The sequence below is a fragment of the Diorhabda carinulata genome, chromosome X (genome assembly GCF_026250575.1).
Source record: "Diorhabda carinulata isolate Delta chromosome X, icDioCari1.1, whole genome shotgun sequence".
Lineage (NCBI taxonomy): Eukaryota > Metazoa > Arthropoda > Insecta > Coleoptera > Chrysomelidae > Diorhabda > Diorhabda carinulata.
Window position 1 is genome coordinate 35,261,215 of NC_079472.1, and position 17,012 is coordinate 35,278,226.

A 17,012-nucleotide genomic window follows, 5' to 3' on the forward strand; every position below is an offset into this window, starting at 1 on the left:
ACTTTTTATGCCACTTTTTTATTTCAATATGTGAGTTTAGGTAAGGTTCCAGTCTTCGTCCAACGTTCAGCCAACGTTGGAAGGTGGCTGTTGAAGCAAACGCTGAAAGCATCGTATAATATCTTTACACTATTTTTTCAGCTTACGAAATTTGTAAAGCGATAATTTCTCAACTCAATCTAGCCGCTATTAAAGACGAATTAGCCGAAACAAAGAGAGAATTGTATATAAATTCTTTAATAAATTTCGATAATAAATTATCATTGCAAGCTATTGGTACTTTGGTAAAGTTTTTGGAGAAAAATTGGTCATTTTTTGGAATTCTAGATAAAAACGACTTGATCTATATTCACATAAATCAAGTTTGCAGGTAATACTCATAATAAACAATTTCAGTAATTTCTCTAGATGTAGTAACCCGTCTCGTACAACTTTTACTGCGTTCCGACTTTATACATTAATAAATCTGACTGTTCGGTATCGTTCGGCAATCCACTATATTCCGATCTGACTGCTCGGTTATATACATTTTTGAACACTTTTTGAGCATAAAATCTCTGTTTTGACTTTTGACGTTTCGTTTGACATTTCAATGTTCATCAATTAGCAATTCCATTCGAGATTTGTATGTACTTATGTATTGTGTATTGTTTTTGTATGTATAAACTAAATAGTCTTACTCGTAATGCATAAAAACTAAGTATAATACTTACAACCTCCAAAGGTCACGAATTGATTGTCAGCTTTAGTACGAATAGGCTATTTCATTCAAATTCTGCTCGGGCATTTTTGATCCCTTTCTGATCTCTTGTTTGCAACCAAGAAGATCTAACTTTCTCTTTTTCGTAAGCACCACCTTTCTCTTTAAAAACAAATCATAACGAAAAAGGGTAGTTTCGAGTGATTTTTCGAAAAGCAGTCAGTCTTTGTCAACTGTAAAAGCAAGTAATCACGAACAAGAACAGATGAAAATTTGACGTTTCGACTTTTCTTTAGTCTTTATCGAAATATTTATTTAGTTCTTTCGTCGCCTTTATTTTAAATTCTTTTGAATTTGGAATAAGTTGATGATTAAAAATAATCTCATTTCGAGATTATGTTTGTAATGTCATTTGTGTTCTAAGGTTTTGATCACTTCAGTTTCAGGTTCATTTTTTTTATGAATTTTCGTATTTTTTTAGTATTCACATATTCTATTGACAAATTGTTATCCTATAATGTAGCTTTTTGGTACTTTTTTTACAATAATTATGTCTTGTAGGAAAGACAGAGTATTAATAGATAATTCAACATTTAAAGCTTTGCAAATATTTTCGAAACGTGGACATGAAGCTGGATTTAAAAGAGGTCTAAATTCTAGTGATAGGGAAGGATTGAGCGTTTTCAAATTATTTTCTCTAAACTGCAAATCGAAAATTGGATTAATGACTCTGAAGTATGTATAAAAAATGATATTCAATTCTCATTTATTTATATATTCCGAGGATGGTCTCAGAATACCCGGCCCAACAGAGAAAACCCTCGGAAAAAATATATTTATTTTGCAACGTAATCTTCTTTTAGCTTCACACACTTTTCCCAGCGAGGTTCAACAAGTTCTATACCCTTTTTATAATAATAAGAATCGTCAATCTCCTCAAAATAGCCATTAACTGCCTACATAGCCTCTTAATTTTTGGAAAATCTATGACAGAAAATAATCCCAGGGAACTAAATTTGGCCAATAGGGTGTATGAAGTAGCAATTCAAACTTCAATTCATTAATGTTGGCCATTGCAATAAAGGATGAGTACTGGTGCATGGTTTTGATGCTCAAACGTTGCATAATACTCGATGTACATGGTGCTAAGACAAAATATGATAGAAGAAAATGAATTGATATATAAGCGAGAAAGGGCAAAAAATATAAGACAGAAATACCTGGGAACAACACTGTAAAATAAGAACGAAGAACGAATTGAAATAAATAAAAGTATAACCAAAGGAAGTAAAGTAGTGGAAACATTAAGTAAATGAGACAATTACATATGGAAGTGAAACATGAGTTCTAACAAACGCTGAAGTAACAAAACTGCTTATATGGTAAAGGTGCCGAGGAAAATTTTTGGGGACATAACAATACGAGAAGGACATTAGAAAAGAAAGAATTTGTATCAATAACCATCAATAACAAGATACATAAAAGTCCAAAGAGTAAGGTGATTGGGGCGTACTAAAAGGATGTCAAGAAATGGAGTTGCAAAGAGGATCATTAAAGAAGACGAAGGAGTGAAAAACTAAGAAAGTTTGGATGTAGCTTTGAAGGTTATTAGAAAGGTAGAACCAAATTGGACCGGAAAAGTTTACAATAGGAACCTGTGGAAAAGAATTATAAAATTATTTGAGAAAAGAAGAATAAGTCGTGGACCTTGAAAGTCTGTAGTACTGTAAATATATATTTACGTGAACTCCATGGAAGATATCAAACAACTGCTTACGGTGTACATGAAATTCCCCATCATCATAGTCCGTATATCTTTTATCTTGTCCAATATAGTGTGCTTCCTGCTACTGTTAGTCTTCGTGCTTCTTTAACTTCCAAAAAATGTAAATCTATTATTAGACCTTACGTTTATTCAAACCAGTCTCAAAAATTTCTAGCATATTTTCATCGATTCATAAAAATCACACCGAATAAAATAGGTTATGACGCTTTGCTTAACGGCTCTCTCGCATTACCCATAAAGCGAAGACCTATGTTGTCGGATTTGATAACCTAAAAGGCGTTGTGTGTAGTACGATCGTGGACGCACAACTCGTTTTGGATATAAACTTAAGTAATTTCTTGAATTTTTCAATTGAGTACAACATATACATTTTTTTCTTAAACCCTATTTTTCTTGAATACGAAAATTTTTCTACCAACCCAACCCTATTTTTCAGTTTTCTGCCCATCCTCGAGATATCGTCACTCGCCTTTTTTTAAACGCCGTGTATAAGTCTCTCTCTCTATCCATATTTTGTAGGAACATACTTTTGAATCCTATAAATAATATCGATATCCTTAATCAGAGATTAGATTTTATTTATTTTGTGCTACAACCCAGCAATAGAGAATTCATTGAAAGCTTAAGAGAACATTTACAAGGAATTGTTGGCGACACTAACGTACGTTTTTATATTTTGCTTCTAAATTATTAAACAGTTTGTATAGTAGCATTAGTCGAATAAATAAAGCACAAAAAGAGCAAAACATACGGAATTTTTGAGCTAAAGGTACCTCGCAAGTCATCGCCGTCATGATATTAGTGTTCAGAGACCTGAAAAACTCTCAGGATATATGTATTAGGATGATTCAAAAAATTTGTTTCAACTCTTACCGTCTCAAATGTTTCTATTTTATGTAAAAAAATTCTGACTAAAGATGAGCTCTGTAGCTCAACTATGAGGGATCACTATTTTTATTTCAGTTTTCCATTTAATTAACATGAGAAAAATTTTCTTTTTCACTAAAATTGAATTTATACATAGTAGATATCTTTTTGGAATATATAAATCCAAGTGGGAGTCATGGGGTGCCCGCGTCAACCGCCATCTTGAACAACACGTTTTATCGAATATCTCGCGAACCGCGTATCGTACTACAAAAATAGAGGAGATCATTTTTATAGATAATAATTATTGCCACTTTTATTATTTGACACTTTTTTTTTGTACAACGCATAGGTTTTTAATTATAGCGCTCCAAACTTTTTACAATATGGTTTTTGCTAAATACGAGGTCTGGCTACTAAATAACGAGACTGGTTACGAAAAAGGGTTTTATTATAAAAATTATTCTACATTCAAATGCTCCCCTTCAATATACTCCCCTCCCCTCGTCACACACCTTTCTATACGTTTTTTCCATTGATCGAAGCAATGCTGGAAGTGCCTTTAGAAGCTCTGCCGTTTTTTGCTTTACCGCTTCCATCGACTCAATCGGGTCCCTTTCAAAGCATCAGTCCGGGATCTTTTTCTAACTGAAAATCTGAGCAGACCCCTAGACGCAAAAGTTTTTGGTCAGGAGTCAGATTTTTTGGCACAGACTTTTGTCACGTGTTTCTCGTATAAAATTTCCGTTTCTTTATCGGCGTTTACAGCCTCGGCAATCATTCAGATGCTCAATCGACGATCTGCACGCAAAATTAGGTTGATTTTGGTCATTGTTTCCGAAGTTGAAACAGTCACAGAGCGACATGGTCATCTTCAGTGCTTTCTAGGCCCTCACAAAGCGCTTACACCACTCAAAACACGCGCACGAGGTAGAGAATTGTCCCCATAGGCCTCTTGCAACAATTTATAGCACTCAGTACTAGAGCATGTAAATGTGGAGTGAACGCAAAATATCCTCAAGATTATAATGCTGTAAATTCAATCATGAACACACACACGTGCGCGTGAGAAAACCCGTCCCACTAAGCATCCACCCCCGAATATATCCAAGGATGGGTGCGAAGAAAGACATTCCACCAACCCCCTGTCTTTTCGACAGATCCTCTCCAACTCCTTCCTCTCCCCTGAGGTCTATGAGAGATTCTTGGAAGTCTTCTCTTTTTGTTAAGAGATTAGCCTGTTGGCTATATACTTTTGGCTTCTTGTTCTGAACCTTTGTGTGTGTGTTTCGATGCCTCAGGTAAACCTTTTCCAACCTTCTTCGACAAGAAGAGATCTAATCCGAGTGGTCCTTCGCTTTCTCTATAGCTGTCCCCAATGTATAACTCTGCACTTGCTTATTAAATGCGGAGTTACCGTGTCGGGGGGTGTCCTCTTGTCTCGGCGAACCTAGAATCTTGTAAAAATATTTTTTTTTTTTTATGTTTTTGGAAATTTTTTTACTAATCTAACTTAACCTAATGATCCTTTTGTCCTCCGTTTTACTTTACCTGTTCGGCTATTAGTGTTGTTATCAGTGTCTGCATGTTCTGCAGTACACTCAGTAGCTCGAGCGTTCCTTGTCCTGTCGTTTTCTTAGCAGCTAGTGCGTCCTATTTATGTGGTGCTCGTGGCTGGTTTGTTTTCCGTCTTGTTTGCGTATTTCGGACACCTCCTGTAGTTTACAGGATGCCTTCCTACAATTTGGTTGCACGTGCTTTGTTCGTGGTGAAATCCTTGGCATCTATAACATTGTACAGGTCCGTAATACCTTTTTTGTTCTACCACAATTATTTTAGTGTGGCATAAGTATCTCAGTTTCTTGTAAGATTGTTCCTCTGCGGGCTTTATTACTACCATGTATATCGGTAGTAATTTTCGGATGTTGTCATCGTTTTTTTGAGTACCGCTCGTTAGTTGCCATACTCTTTTTGGTCTTAGTCCATTTTTTCAATCATGCGCCTATAAGTTGTAGTATATATTTTGGATTCGTTCGAAATTTCCACCTCGTTTCAAAAATCGATCTTTTTTGGAAAGAATCGCCATCCCTAATCAAAAGTGACTTTATCCATTTTTTTCAATGAAGGTTTTAACAAATTGCACTCATCAAGTGTATTAGCTTATGGAAAACGTGAATTAAAGTTAATGTTATGGCACTTTTCTATTTCTATTTTTTTTTCACTCTAACCATTTGCAACTGCTTTAAGTGCTACAAACCGGTGGAATACAAGGTACTGTAAAGATAGAGCGTGGGAAAAATAATTAACTTGTTTAGTAAAAAATTTCTATTCTTTAAATAATCGAAATTCTCAAGTTTTGTGCTCTATTTCCTGGACTATATGTATATTCCATCACATCAAATTTTTAGGTTATTTTAACAAGAATTGAAAATTCTCAAGCAAAAGTTCGAGATTGGGAAGTTTTATATGAAGTATGTATTTGTATTTTGAGTTTTTAGAATACGTTTTCAATCAAAACAGGTTAATTAGAAAAAAATCACAACATGGCAACTATGTAAATTATCTTCCATGTTATTATGGATACGCGCCAATAACGATTGCAATGCCCGAGACCTCTGATATTCCCATTACTCTACATTTTTGAAAAAACTTCCATTGTATCGTCAGTTTCGGAATTGTAAACAAATGGTTTCGTCGTTATTTTTTATCTACACGAAACTACCAAAAAGGTGCACTAGAGTTTTATTGGACACTAGAATAGGATTTTAACTAGTACCTACAACTTTTATCACGTTTTTATTATTTTCGTGTGCACCTTATAGATATGTGATTGTTTTTTTCTCAGGAAAGCACAACAGGTATATTTTATTTTACTATGTAGGCTAAAATTTCAAATAACACTTACTATTGCTTAGGAAACAATAAAACTAGTTCCCTTTATTGTTCACCTCTATTGAAGTTTGAACAAAAATCAACGGATGTGTTTTCGACACTACGATTTAAAGACGTGCATACACGCCAAGAAAGGCAACGACGAAGCGGACTCATTCGCTAGACTGAAATCGGCGAATACACCGATGGGATCAGAACCCATCCTTGGTGTGGCCAAAAGCGTTGTCATCGCGTCTCTTAACGGTCTACTCGCAGGGCGGGCTCGGCAGAGATGGATAGACTCCTGGCTTGAGACAAGCAAAATAACATATAGATGGACCTCGTGCGACTCCCACCAAACAACTGCTCCAACTAAACAGGCGAGAAATCCGACTAGTTACCGGACTTCTAACCGGATACTCCATCTCTACATCATGGGCAACACGGACGATCCGGAGTTCCGTTGGTACGTATAAAGGAGGACGAAAGCGCAGATCACGTTATCTGTGATTGCCTTGTACTCATACAAGTGTGATTTCAACACCTGGACAATTCTCACAACTTGCCTAATGACATCAAAGGTCCAAATCGCCTGATCGGCTTCTCAAACGACTTGGTAACTTCAAGTGGGGCACGACGGGCGTATCTGAAGTAATATGAGCTCAACGGCTCCCTGGCCGTCAACAACTAAAAATCGTCAAGAGCGCGAACTATACTCTGAGACTCGCGCGAATCTGCGATCGTAGAATATTGGCAGCCATATCTGCGATTCGCGCTGCTATTCACACCGAGATTCGCGTGCGATTGTGGATTTGCCAAATGACTTCGAAATCAAACGGTACAAAGAAGTAATGATACAATCGTTGTTGGCATTAAGTGCAATGTAAACATTGTAAAAGTGTTTCATTTTAGACTATCTACCATGCTAATTGTATAAGAGAACTCAGTTCTCCGTACAGGGAAAAATGTTCACTATTTTTGGAATTAGATGAAATCATATCACCGAACTTGATGAGTTTGGAAGAATCAATAAGAAACGGTATAGATTTTAAAGCTAGCAAACAACGCGGGAAACCTTTGATTAGATATGGATTGGACGAGACACTAGACGCAAGTAAGTTTGTTCCTATTATCTCGAAAAAATATTTTGTTTATTGTAATAATAGTATAAATTAATTATTAATCAATTTTTGAAATATTTATTTATTGGATCATTTATATACAATAGAAATAGAAAATTAATTTACTAAATGCTTTGTGCAATAAAATTTAAAAAACTGTTTAACTACACTGTAAAATTTTTTAAAAATTACCATTACCATATGTTAGATAAAATTACTAATCAGGGTATGAGAATTAAAATTATAATGCAATTTGAGTAAGTTTCTTGGACAATTGAGAAAATTTACTAATAGTCCCGTCAAATTAGACCAAAAAATAGGAGTGAAACTACATAAATTTCCACCAAGCTGAAAATCAGTAAAATTGCTTAAAATATAATTAAAAATAAGGTAATTATCTAGATTAGGTCACACCCCTCTGATTTCGTTAAAATTTTTGTATGTTATAGAGAAAATTATGCTGAAAAATATATTAATTAGAAGGGTTTGATAAAATTATGATTGAAATGGGGTAATAAATGTGAGGATAAAAATTATTGGAAAATACTAGTATATATATATATATATAGTGCGCGGATATCATCCCTTCACATAGTTTTTCAACTAATTTTAACTGAGAATATTGATAGAATATCAATCAATAAACAAAAATTCATTGATTTTATCTTTTTCATGGTCAAACACGAATAAAAAAACATTGATAGATTCACTAACGATAGTCGTATGTAAACAAACTAGACTAAATGTAACCTAATCCAGATAATATCCAAAAATAAAATTTCAAAGGTCCCCAACATTCCCATGCATGGAAAAAGGTCAAAAAATGGGTTTTTTCGCGATTTTCAGTAAATCGGTGAGTTTTATTATAAAAATACCTCAGGCTAAAATGAAATTATCTACAAAAAACGTATTAATACTTTTTTTCTGAGATATAACGATTCAAAAAGTTGTAATCGTCATAATATGCATGAGTACGCCACGTATATATCTAGAGTTGTAATATTTGTTAAAATATTTTTCTATCGGTCACTGTAACTTACATAAGCTATAACTTAAGAATATCAGGTAAAATGAAACCCAGTCCCTTAATTTATACGCCATTGTAACCTTGAGACAACATCTGTCTCCTGTTTAATTGGGTGCGCGACTAGGGTCTTATACCTACTGTAATAAATGAAAAACCCGTTGGTCTTGAGTGCCAATTGGTAGTGAAAACACGTGTTTATCCTAACCTATATCGTGCTGTTTAGAGTTTCATAACGAAATTGTTAGAAAATTGTTTTATTTGTGCTAAACTTTTAACAGAAAGGAAAGTTGTTACTGATGAACATGGTATGAAGACTAGTGTACGTCTCATCAGAGTGGTATAACAAACTCTCGTTCGTACTTGATACTTGAACTGAAGACAAAGTCAAAGAGAGTCGCTATTTGGTTTATGTAGTTAAACATTCCCCAGCACACGCTAACTGGCGACTTCCTCACTTTCAACAGCGAACTAGTCACCGATAATATATTTAATAAATTTAATATTTCGAAAGTCTATTCTATCGTTCTTCAAAGGGGTAACAACTACTTTCCTGGCTAATGCCTCAACGAATATTGAATTATAGCTCATCTGAAGGTCGATAATCGATATTAACATCCTCAATGGCTCGCAATTGCGTGGAGAGGTTTATAACCACTGACTAGTTTCGACGTTATTACGTCTCATCAGAGTGGTATAACAAACTCTCGTTTTTTCCGTAGAAAATTTCACCAGGCTAACCAGAAATTCGAATTGCTGAAATCCAAATACATAATAAGTACCTAAATCTCCGCCAGAAAAGTTAGCCAACACAACCCCAGTCCTGCAGAGGAGCAATTCCTATATCAGGGCCAAATCCAACAAACCCTTCTACTATAAAAATATTCCTTATCCTACCAAATTCTATCCAACGAATCTCTCTGAGTGTAGTTTAATTGAATGGTAATGCGTAGTAAATTTACTAATCGAATTTTCTATTATCGCTTGGTAAATTTTTATGAAATGTTTTGTGATTGTCTCAAACTGAATTAAATTATTTTGTTCAGTAAAATTACTAAATTGTTTAGCGTTAAAACTTCCCACACATTTTTGGTAAAATTACCGAAGAAATTTCTAACAGTGTAGATAAAAAATATATTTATACTAATTCAAAAAAAAAGAAATTCATATATACCGGGTGGGCAACTAAGAACAGTAGTCGGCCATAAATTTTTTTATATATCATGTTTGTAAATAATTCAACTCACAACTTTTAATGAAATATTAGTTCGGAATAAATTTATTTTAGAAATGTTGAGACGACAAGATATCATTAACGACGTAATGGCAGCTGCACGCTTTGCAGCAGAAAATTTACCAGATTTTTTGGACGAATGTTCGGTGGTTTATTTACCGGAAATGGGACATTTACTCGCTGTTAAAGAGTGGGAAAAAGATTGTAATCCCGAAGATTTGCAATATTTAGATTTCCGTTTTATGGTACGCAATAATTTATACAAAAATTAAGCACCCCAAATTGTTTATTTATAAAAAAAAAATTATCCTAGTCCAGTTACAAATAGAAGTAAATATGAGCGTCCAAATGGACGATTTGGTTTATTCTAATCATTTCAGTTAGAAAATAAATGTTTGTACATAAGATTCGGTTTTCTCTTTTTGTTTAAACAACAAATTGTGTAATATTTATTTTATTGCAGTTTAAAATAGGTGGGAAAATCCTTTACAAGAATCCTATGTGTGTAGGTAAGAAATAAACTCAAGATTTCATCAAAATCTTTGAGAAAACAATATTCCCATCACGCTAATTTTTTTTTTGTTTATAGAATTGGATAATCGCCTCGGTGACATTGTTTCTGAAATTATCGATCATGAAAACCGTATAATTCGAAGATTATCTGGTTTTATTTTGAAATATAATAGAGATATAACTGAACCATTAAAAAAAATTGGAATGATTGATAGGTAAACATTTCTCTCAAATTAATATTATGTCTTGTGACGCCAAAGCTCACATGTCCAGATGAAAAAATATCTTTTATACCATTTCTTTGATAGCCAATGCTCTTCATTTGCTTATTATAAAGTTCCTTTGATTTAGGATAAGGAATTTATCGGTGTTCATGGTTTTTCTAAAATAACGCTTTCGTTAAGAGACTTCTACTCCTTCTATGAAAGCAATTTTCTTTACCATACTTCCTCACCTCGCTGTTTCATCTCTTTTAGTGTAGGCATCTGATAGTTCCTGGCTGGTAACAAAAATTAGAAGTGTCAACAACATTTTCAGAAGTTCTCAAGAAGAATTTGAACCTTATCATTAAATTATTCAATTAGATATATGAATGCAGAAACATTCCACAAGACTGGCTGACGTCAGTTTTCATCCCTCTTCCAAAGACAAACAAAGCCAATAAATGTGATTTTAGACTTATTAGTTTGATATCGCACGTGCTAAAGCTATTTCCAAAAGTTATTCACCAATGGACCTACAAGAAATGTGAATAAGACATTAGCGATGAAATTGATTCAATCACACAATTATTTTTTTAGTTTGATTGCTATGGCATTGACAGCGTCGAGCAAAATGTATACAAGACCATTTTTGAATAAACAAAATTATTATGTATTAGAAGATTGTAGACATCCTCTAATGGAACACCTCATCGAGCAGTTTCAATCCAACCATTTCTTTTCCGGTGGTCAATTTAGCAGAATGAAAATAATTACAGGTCCTAACGGAAGCGGGAAGAGCGTTTATTTGAAGCAAATATCGTTAACAATATATTTAGCTCATGTGGGATCATATGTACCTTGTACAAAAGCAGATATAAGTTTGTTGGATTCAATGCATTCTAGATTGTGCTCCACCGAATCTGCAACTGTCAGATTATCATCTTTTATGATAAATGCATCACAGGTAAGGGTGTAATAATAAAGCATAAAAAATATGATATAAAATAATTATATTTCTAGATGGCTCACGCTCTGACAGCTTCTTCTTCGTCTTCACTTATACTAATGGATGAATTTGGAAAAGGTACATCGGTGGAAGAAAGTGCTTGTTTTCTCGAAGGTGTTTTGGAGCATTTCCTCAACAGAAAAAATAATTGTCCACATATATTAGTTTCGACTCATTTTCAAAATATTCATACTAAAATTCCACAATCACATTTGATTCAATACCAAAAAATGATGCATACAAATGAGAACGGGGTGTTGTATTTCCTTTATAAAATTTCTGACGGTAACAATTTTTTTGCTTAATATATATATATATATATATATATATATATATATATATATATATATATATATATATATATATATATATCTAGATTTAGTTTATTTTTGATCATTCAGTTATATTTTCTCAATGTAATAGAAGACACATTAATAACGTATATTTTAATTACTGTTAATTTTGTAGGACTAACATAAAATACTGTCTACTACTACTATTACACCAACTCACAATTACACATCTTGGTCCTTGGAACTGGATATGAACCTATGAAAGGCTCAAATGACCAGTGTGTGTGTGTGTGTGTGTGTGTGTTGGTTTAGTCTTAGTTCAGTACATAGTTTAAAAAATTCCAATTTGATTAATTTGTAGGAGTTTCAAATAGTTTTGCTATAGAAGTTGCAGAGGCAATTGGGATAGATGCACAAATTATCAAAAGAGCAAAAGAATATTATCGTTGTTTGACTAATAACGAACCATTTACACCATTAAATAAGCTTCTTAAAAGGAATAACTTTGATCCGACCAATTTAGATGTTCTAAACATACCAAGTTTAGATGAAGAAAGTCTTCAACATTCAATTATTTAATAAAGATCATTTTTTAGTTAAGATTTTGATTAATACAAACATGATACTTTGATTTAACAAATTACAGCAATAATTGTATTATTTTTGAAATCATTAAATAAATATACATTTTCTTTCTTTGATGTCCTAAAACTGAAAAAAATATTTAAAAAATTCCGTATCAATTTTTTTACAATACTAAATTTTATATTTTGATTTTAAGTAAAATTTTTATTTAGTTGAAATTTTGTATATTATTTTTCAAGCTGAGTAATGTAGAGGATTCAGAATCGTTTGTTCCCAAAATTAATATAGCTCTGATTTTTCTGTTGACGAAAAACTTCAACTTTTTTCTCAGATTGAGTTCAATGAGCTAGACTTGGGTCTTTCAAAAGATGTAGCTAGATTCAATGATAAATAACTCATTATCATCTGGTACCTCATTTTCCTGGTACAGACATCGAGAGAGAGAATTTACTCAGTATTTCACTCAAGAGGGCAACCTGGTTTATTGTAATATTGCAAATACACTTGTTCTAAATGTAAATTTATACGAGATATTTGCCATATCGCGGTATCGTGTACTGATCCAAAATATTTAGCGTTAATATTGATTATTTTTAACTCAACGTTCCCAATCACTCCTGGAAATCCACACTGATTATAATGTATTTGATTATTTCTATTACTTAATAGTATCTGGTGCTGTTGTAAATCTTACCCATCTATTTAATAAATCGTTATAATATAGCATTACAGACCTCCAATATACAACAATTAACAGACGGTTAACTCATTGAGTGATCATACATGTTTTATAAATTTTGAATTTGGAAGTTGAAAAACTTCGCTCATATCTCAAATTTCTGTTAATTAGACGAGCTTCGTTGCTAAAAGTTGAATAAACCTGAAGATTATATATACATTATCAAATTTATTATTTACCGTCGCCTCTTTTCGTGTCGAACAATTGCAATGTTTTCTGGAGCAACCATTTAACAAAACAAAATGTTATTGTAGTTAAATAATTCTATATTTTCGATATAACTATAACCATTGTTGGTTACATGTATGACCAAAGTTTTGATTCTAGAATACGAACCAATGCTTATGCACTGCAATTAAATATAACCATTCGTTATTTTTAACCAAAAAAAACCTTTTATCAGATATTTTCTTCACATTTATACAAATATTTTATACGAAAATACTAGAGTTACAACTTGCTGTCTACTAAAAGAAGTGATAAACCTACAGATTACGAATGCTGCATAATTTTATTGCTCTCTCATACATCAAAACAGACTATAGATTGTTCAAATACCATCTCTATATTTCAAACGACTATGTTCAAAAACAAATTAATTTTATTTAAAAAAAAATGCTACTCTCAAAATTTAATTAACAAAAAGCACTCCATCATATACCAAATGCTGTAGGCTAGAAAATCCGGTAAAAAGTCGTTAAACAATAGTCAATTGTTATGCAAGGGATGGTTCAATAAAATTCTGTCCATTTTTACTAAATGGTCATTAATCACAATTAAATTGTGATAATTAGTTTGAGGTGGTAAAGAATTTAACAGATATTCATTATTGTTGTAATAATTTTGTCAAATTTATTGCATTTACACTATCCCGAATTTAAGAAGAAACAGAAACATTTTTTCAATTCTGTCTCAATTCTCTAAGCACTCTTCCACATAAAAAAATTTTCCTATACAGTTTTTTATTACATACAGATAATGTACATGTAGAAGAAAGTTTACATTGCCCACATTAGTTGAAGCTATGTAAAACTAACCACATTTTTTTAATAGAAAAAATTCGATATTCATATTTTGATGAAAGTTTCTTATTAATAAAATTGGTATCAGTTGAATAAACATTTTGGTGAAATATTAGTAATCATCTCCCCTGGAAACAACTTCCTTGCATGTTGGCTTTAACATTATAGTATGTTCAAACTGAGCTGTATAACATCCTTTTATGTCACATAACGGAGGATAATCATCTACAATCCCTTTGTCACACAAATCCTTTAAGGCCATTTGGTATTTTGTTGCCCCAGCTCTGTCTAACCACCTTTTGCAAAACGCTAGCGTTCCAAAATTCTTGTTGATAATGTTTAATAAAGATTTGGAGGATTGTAGACTGAAACAAAGTAGAAATTTCACATTAGTCATTGATGAGAAACCCTACAAACACAAGGTTATTACAAAATGAAGTTATAAATAGTTTAAGTAATTAAAAAAATTCATAAAATATTTTAAATGCCAGTGAAATTATTTTAAAAACTTGCATACATCATAGAAATATTGATATAAAATCTATTTTAAAGATTAAATCAAGAACAAAAAAGATGATTTGATGAAATACCTGACGAAGATATTAGAATTAAATGTTTCTCGTCATAGATTTCCTCATATTCAAGTTTGCAAAATTGCAAGAAGTGTATAATGGATTCAGCTCAAAATTTTCATTTCTTCTAAAATTGATAGAGTTGTTAACCATCAATTCTAACAGAAAAGCTAGTTTCCTGGAAAACTTGTACCCTAAGGCGAGAGAAGCTTTCCTTGCTTGAAAAAAGTGAAAAACTATTTACTATCGACCTCTAAGTCAAGAAATGCTCAATGCTTTAGATCTTTTAAGCATGAGTCAGATCTGAACAAGTTTTCATAAGACAATATAATCAAGACTTGGTTGGTCTGAACAATAAATTGGAATGTTTTTATAATTTAACTTACTCAAACTGTAATACCAACAGGTAATTAAGAAAAAATATTTATTTTATTGTTGTTAAACTGAGAATGTAATAAAAAATATGTATCAGCATTACTCATTGTGTATGGTTTAGTCATATTATATAATTATTGAATATTTTTAACATACAAAAGTAGTATTCAACTTTTCATTGCTTGAAATAATGTCTTTCGCTAATTTTTTTTTACGTGGAAATAATCAAGCATCTTTCATTTTTCAAATTATAAAGTTGAAATTTTTCTAATAAAAAAGTTCAAATTATTTTGAATTAAGGTATCGAATTTCAGAGATCGGTAGAGGCAACAAAAGATGAATAACCTACAAGTGGCAAATATGTATACCCGCCACTGTTCTTTTGACAATCTATTTACTAATAGAGGAACTGGATAAGTATGGAATTTACTCTTTCTTACCGTAATGGCACATAGGGAACATCAAAATTTTTCATGTAATGGGAGCATTCCATATCATCATGTACAACACCCCTACCCGTAGAGCCAAAAGTTTCAATTGCATAAAATTCATTTTCTTCCATTACAGTAGCCTCCCCTCCTTTGACTATTGGTACTGTTTTACCAGCATGTATCCCTAAAAAAAATACTTTTAAATCTTGAAATACAAAATTTACAACAATGCTTACTATAAGGTGAAATAGAATGCCCATTCAAATTTCTTATAGATTTAACTTGGTAAGTTTTTCCATCTAATTCAACTTCATATGACTCCATGACCTCCTGTATTTGAGCTCCGATTTCACAAAGTTGAACATCAATACCTTGAAGCAAAATATGCTAGTAAAGACAATTCAAATCATAACATTTTTTTTTCAAACTGATTTTTACCTGCTGCTTTAATTCCGGTATTAGTAGCATCCCTAACTGCTTCAACCAATTTGTTATATTTAGGATTAAAAGTGTGGGTAAAAGCACAATCAATAATTCTACCATTAATGTGAGTGCCAAAGTCAATTTTTACAACATCATCATATTCAAAAACTGTCTTATCACCAGCATTGGGTGTATAATGAGCTGCACAATGATTTTTTGAACAACCAGTTGGAAATGCTAAGCCTGCTTTCAGGCCATTTTCTCCAATTAATTTTCTTGCGGTATTTTCTAATTCTTCACAAATTTCTATCATGGTCATACCAGGTTTTATCCATTTTTGAATATATTGACGAGTCTAATAAAATAACAATTACTAATATATTGTAGTTATATTAAAGTGATCATCATTAATAATATACCTGTCTATGTGCTTCTGCTGCCAATCTCACTTCATTATAAATATCATTATGCATTCTATCAAGTGCTCGTTTTTCTTCAGAAGTGAAACGATCTTTGGCGGTACGATCATCTTTACCTGTTTCATATTTCTGTATTTCTCCGATTGGAAATACACCGTCTGGAAATAGTTCTACGATTGGGATAGAAGGTGGGTCCGTTTGTTTTGGTTTACCACCCTTTTTTCTATTTCTTTTCTTTTTCTTCTTGTCACCGTCCGCCTCTACTTCCCCGTTTTCGGTTATTGGTGTATCCATGGGTGCATCATTTAATTGTTTTTCACTATTTTCATCTTTCCCATCTTCGTCCAAAATTACTGTGATAAAAATGTGGTTATTCAATAATATCAAGCATGTGACGACACGAGCTTACCATTTTTTTTCTTATTTTTCTTTTTCTTCTTTTTTTTAGAAGTTTCTGGATTTCCATTTTCTATATCATCTTCAACAACGCGTTCTTGGTCTTCCTCATATTCCTGGTCTTCTTTAATTTCGGTTTTTAAAGCCGCCATTTTTCTCGTATGAATAAAAAATATATTCAGTCAACACCAAATGTCAAAAATGACATTATTTTTTTCGTGAATAGTTACCCAATAAGTTAAACCGGTTAAATAGCCGTGTCTAATTCACGTTTCTACTTACTGTATCTTTTTTAAGAGATATTAATAAAATTGCATATAATAATTGTAATAATTGTAATTTATACTGAAAAACCGTATACTTTGGCCATTAGAAGGAATTAACATTTGAGCTTTATAAATTGTAAAAATATCACTGATCATATGATTAGTT

At 32.4% G+C, this 17,012-nt stretch overlaps 2 protein-coding genes across 2 annotated transcripts; one reads left to right on the top strand and one right to left on the bottom strand.

Annotated features, from left to right (window-relative positions):
* The first annotated feature begins 593 nt into the window (after positions 1–593).
* On the top strand, positions 594–12,421 carry LOC130902147 (mutS protein homolog 5-like). Its single transcript, XM_057814014.1, has 11 exons — positions 594–625; positions 1,262–1,435; positions 3,006–3,147; positions 5,762–5,824; positions 7,137–7,338; positions 9,658–9,848; positions 10,067–10,112; positions 10,193–10,331; positions 10,917–11,283; positions 11,340–11,610; positions 11,980–12,421. Exons 2-11 carry the CDS (start codon positions 1,425–1,427, stop codon positions 12,195–12,197), a joined length of 1,650 nt encoding a protein of 549 aa, XP_057669997.1. The 5' UTR covers positions 594–625; positions 1,262–1,424; the 3' UTR covers positions 12,198–12,421.
* Positions 12,422–13,782: 1,361 nt separating this feature from the next.
* Positions 13,783–16,999, bottom strand: LOC130902149 (methionine aminopeptidase 2). Its single transcript, XM_057814017.1, has 6 exons — positions 16,594–16,999; positions 16,185–16,537; positions 15,781–16,120; positions 15,579–15,713; positions 15,352–15,526; positions 13,783–14,329 (listed from the first exon to the last, which is right to left on the bottom strand). The coding sequence occupies exons 1-6, from the start codon at positions 16,730–16,732 to the stop codon at positions 14,077–14,079; spliced, it is 1,395 nt and encodes a 464-aa protein (XP_057670000.1). The 5' UTR covers positions 16,733–16,999; the 3' UTR covers positions 13,783–14,076.
* Between the last annotated feature and the right edge of the window lie 13 nt (positions 17,000–17,012).

Bases quoted from the DNA above. Each gene is read 5' to 3' on its own strand.
- LOC130902149 (XM_057814017.1), bottom strand. From the start codon at position 16,732: ATGGCGGCTTTAAAAACCGAAATTAAAGAAGACCAGGAATATGAGGAA. The intron at 15,714-15,780 runs GTAAAAATCAGT...TTTTGCTTCAAG, and splicing joins TACCGGAATTAAAGCAGCAG to GTATTGATGTTCAACTTTGT. The intron at 15,527-15,578 runs GTAAGCATTGTT...TATTTTTTTTAG, and splicing joins GCATTCTATTTCACCTTATA to GGATACATGCTGGTAAAACA.
- LOC130902147 (XM_057814014.1), top strand. The intron at 10,113-10,192 runs GTAAGAAATAAA...TTTTGTTTATAG, and splicing joins CAAGAATCCTATGTGTGTAG to AATTGGATAATCGCCTCGGT. The intron at 11,284-11,339 runs GTAAGGGTGTAA...TTATATTTCTAG, and splicing joins TTATGATAAATGCATCACAG to ATGGCTCACGCTCTGACAGC.